We start from the raw sequence: 2,882 nt of genomic DNA on the forward strand, positions 1-2,882 counted from the left end.
AAGAAATCCTCTGAAGGTGCATGCACAGGAGGAGGAGTGCAGAGCCTCTTGGGATATGTGACACAAATATCCCAGGAGGCTGCAGATTTCCCCTATGGTCTTTACCAAAATGGAAGTAAAGACTAAAGGGGAGAGGTCCTCTCCACAAAAGTGTAAAAACAAAAAAAACTCACATTTTTCCATCACATAACAGAGAAAGTCACTCTTTAATATGATATTAAAAATGTGGAGATACTTTAATAGCATCATGCATGTGATATCAGATAGTAAACATGTAGGTGCAAGTGGGGGACACTTGTGGTTAAACCTTTCTAAAATGTAATTAGTATGGCATTATGAGAACATAAATCTCAACCTAGCAAAGTTTGCTGCCTGCTCTGTTACACACATCTGTTTGCATCTCTACCTCAAACCCTAGTTTCTCCAGAATTAGGAGGTGCAGGGAAACAAAAAAAATAGGTGGAAGTGGGAGACATGTGTGGCTATCACCTTTTATCACTATGACATCATTACAACATAAAAAAGTGATATAAATTTAGCGCTCCACCCCAATGCTCCTTGCTATGTTAGTGGCTCCAGGGTCCCCAATTTGTATTTTCAATTTAGGACACCTAGTTGCACTTTCCTCTGAAACAGCAACCCCAAAGTTCAATTTTCATAACTTTTTACCTTTGTAAATGTAGATCATGAAATTCCTTGAAGCGGGGTGGCTGAAACTGTAGTAACTAGTATCTAAGAGGGTCTCCTGTACACCCTAAAAATTACAAGGCATTGTGACATACAGTTTAGGAGATATGGAGGTTTGTACACAGAGAGCTGTGAGGATGCAGAAAGACATGCAGACTTCACACACAGCTCTAGCAGTGGATACATTTCACGGCAGATTTTTTTTTTTTAAAATAGAAATTCCAGCTCGTGATATGAGATAGGGGCGGGGCTGCCTTTGTCTCCTTCACATGAAGGCTGAACTGTGTGCTCGCCTCATCCCAGCAGCAATCCTCTGAAGGGATGACACAGAGCACAGATGGCACAAAACAGCCTCACTGAGATCTGGGCAGAGGATGAGAGCTGCTGAGGAGAGCTGGGCGGGGTATTCACAACAGCCAGGCGGAGCAACTGGCTAAAACCCTCTTGGGAGAACTATGCTTAGCACTTGCAAAAACACTTCTATGTTGTTGTTTATTAAACTAGTATATTTCTGATCGTAGAGGTTAAATTTACAGGTTTGCAGTTACTTGGTAAAGTCATTGCTCTCTTTTTAAGGATATAAACCACATTGACCTTAAGCTAATTCTTTGGTACCATGCCAGAAATTAAGGAGTTTCTAAAAATTCAATACCATGCCTTTGTGTTTTTCCTACTGCTTGCTACAATTGAGCAGAAAAGCTAAAGGTGAGGTTATGACCCCTAGGGACTGACATTCAGTGCAGTCTGTGTGGTTCCCCCCCCCCCCGTTAAGATGCACCATTACCTGTACATGTTGCATAATCAGTTACAATATCAAGGTTATTGTACTTAATAAGCCTTGCCTAGCCATTGGTCTCTTGTAATAGTTCTCCTATCTTACCTAGAGAAATGCCTACTGACGTATTTCTTGCATTACTGTAGAAACAGTGAAATGGTAGGCTGTTAGGCAACTTGTAAGAGCTTTAGAAAACCCTTCATAGAAGCATGTAAACTGTTTTTATCTGTTGTACAATTTAATACGTTGTATCACATAAATCTGCTTTGCCCTGTATATGTTGGTATGAATTGGCATTTACAGTATTGATAATAAAAGCAATCTATTTTACAGAAATTGCAAACCAGCAAAACACCTAGGAAAAAAGCAGCAGGCAACACCCAGCAGCCAGGACGAATTAATTCTGCCAAGCGGCACAAAATGACTGCTAAAACTGATGAAGAAGCGAAAACACAAGGCAAAGAAAATAACCATACTGCAAGTGAGGATCTTAAAAGCCAGGTGCTCTCAACCAAGCATGCCATTGTTAAAAAGACTTCTACAAAATCTACAGTGAAGCTTGCAAGATCTGCCAAAAAAGTTCCTATAGCTAAAAAATTAAAGAGTAAAATAAATTGAACATCTGTGGTATTTCTAATATAAAAGATAATATCTTTGTTTTCTGCTAACGTGGCATGTTAAATGATAAAAAAATTTGTTTCTATTGACAAATACCATCTTCTGAAGAGGGGGGTCCATGGGCTCACTCTGTATGTTCCTCTTTTGTACAAGAATAAAGTACTTTTAAGTTGGTTTTTATGGGTCACTCGCACTTAATTTATTTTTTATGCATATTGTTGGAGATTACATGGGGACAGTGCCATTTACTAAAGAATGTAACAAACTCTTATATTGTCTCAGGCAGCAAAAGTTGTATACACTTTACATGAGGACACAGTTCCATCTACTGGTGTGAGAAACATTTAAACTAAAACTATTTTTCCAATGGTTTAAAAAAAGGGTTAATAACCCAAGTATAATGTATAAAAGAAGAAAAAGAATGAGGTTCATGGCTTAGGGATTGTATGAAATACAATATAACAAATACATGTATATATTATCAAAGAAAAACATTTACATAACGCAATCAGGTATTTTACCTTGGTCATGTTAAGACTTCACACGACCTAGGTATTATATACTAGAAACGGTACTTCTATGTCATCAAACAAATAAATGTCTGAAGAACCGAAACAGTCACGACCGTATAGAGTTTGTACAAAAATCCGTACTCTGGCTGTGCTCTGTGCTCATCTCCCTGCAATACTCTTTTTATTTCAGCCTACAAGACCTGTTTCTAAAATTGCAATGGAAGGCCTGTGCCTCTCCTATACTTTCTTACAATCTGGATGGATGATTGAAACACCAATCCTCGTGGAAT

General features: G+C 38.4%; 1 protein-coding gene across 2 annotated transcripts in view; it reads left to right on the forward strand.

The window, feature by feature from the left end:
• The window catches only part of RSL1D1 (ribosomal L1 domain containing 1), a 23,877-nt gene extending 21,623 nt beyond the window's left edge, over nt 1–2,254 (forward strand). For both annotated transcript variants that reach the window (XM_072418995.1, XM_072418996.1), the window contains exon 9: nt 1,796–2,254. In XM_072418995.1, coding sequence (XP_072275096.1) covers nt 1,796–2,080 — 285 coding nt within the window. In that variant the 3' untranslated portion in view covers nt 2,081–2,254. The remainder of the gene's footprint in view (nt 1–1,795) is intronic.
• Nucleotides 2,255–2,882: the final 628 nt, after the last annotated feature.

The sequence above is a fragment of the Pyxicephalus adspersus genome, chromosome 7, assembly GCF_032062135.1.
Source record: "Pyxicephalus adspersus chromosome 7, UCB_Pads_2.0, whole genome shotgun sequence".
Taxonomy (NCBI): Eukaryota; Metazoa; Chordata; class Amphibia; order Anura; family Pyxicephalidae; genus Pyxicephalus; species Pyxicephalus adspersus.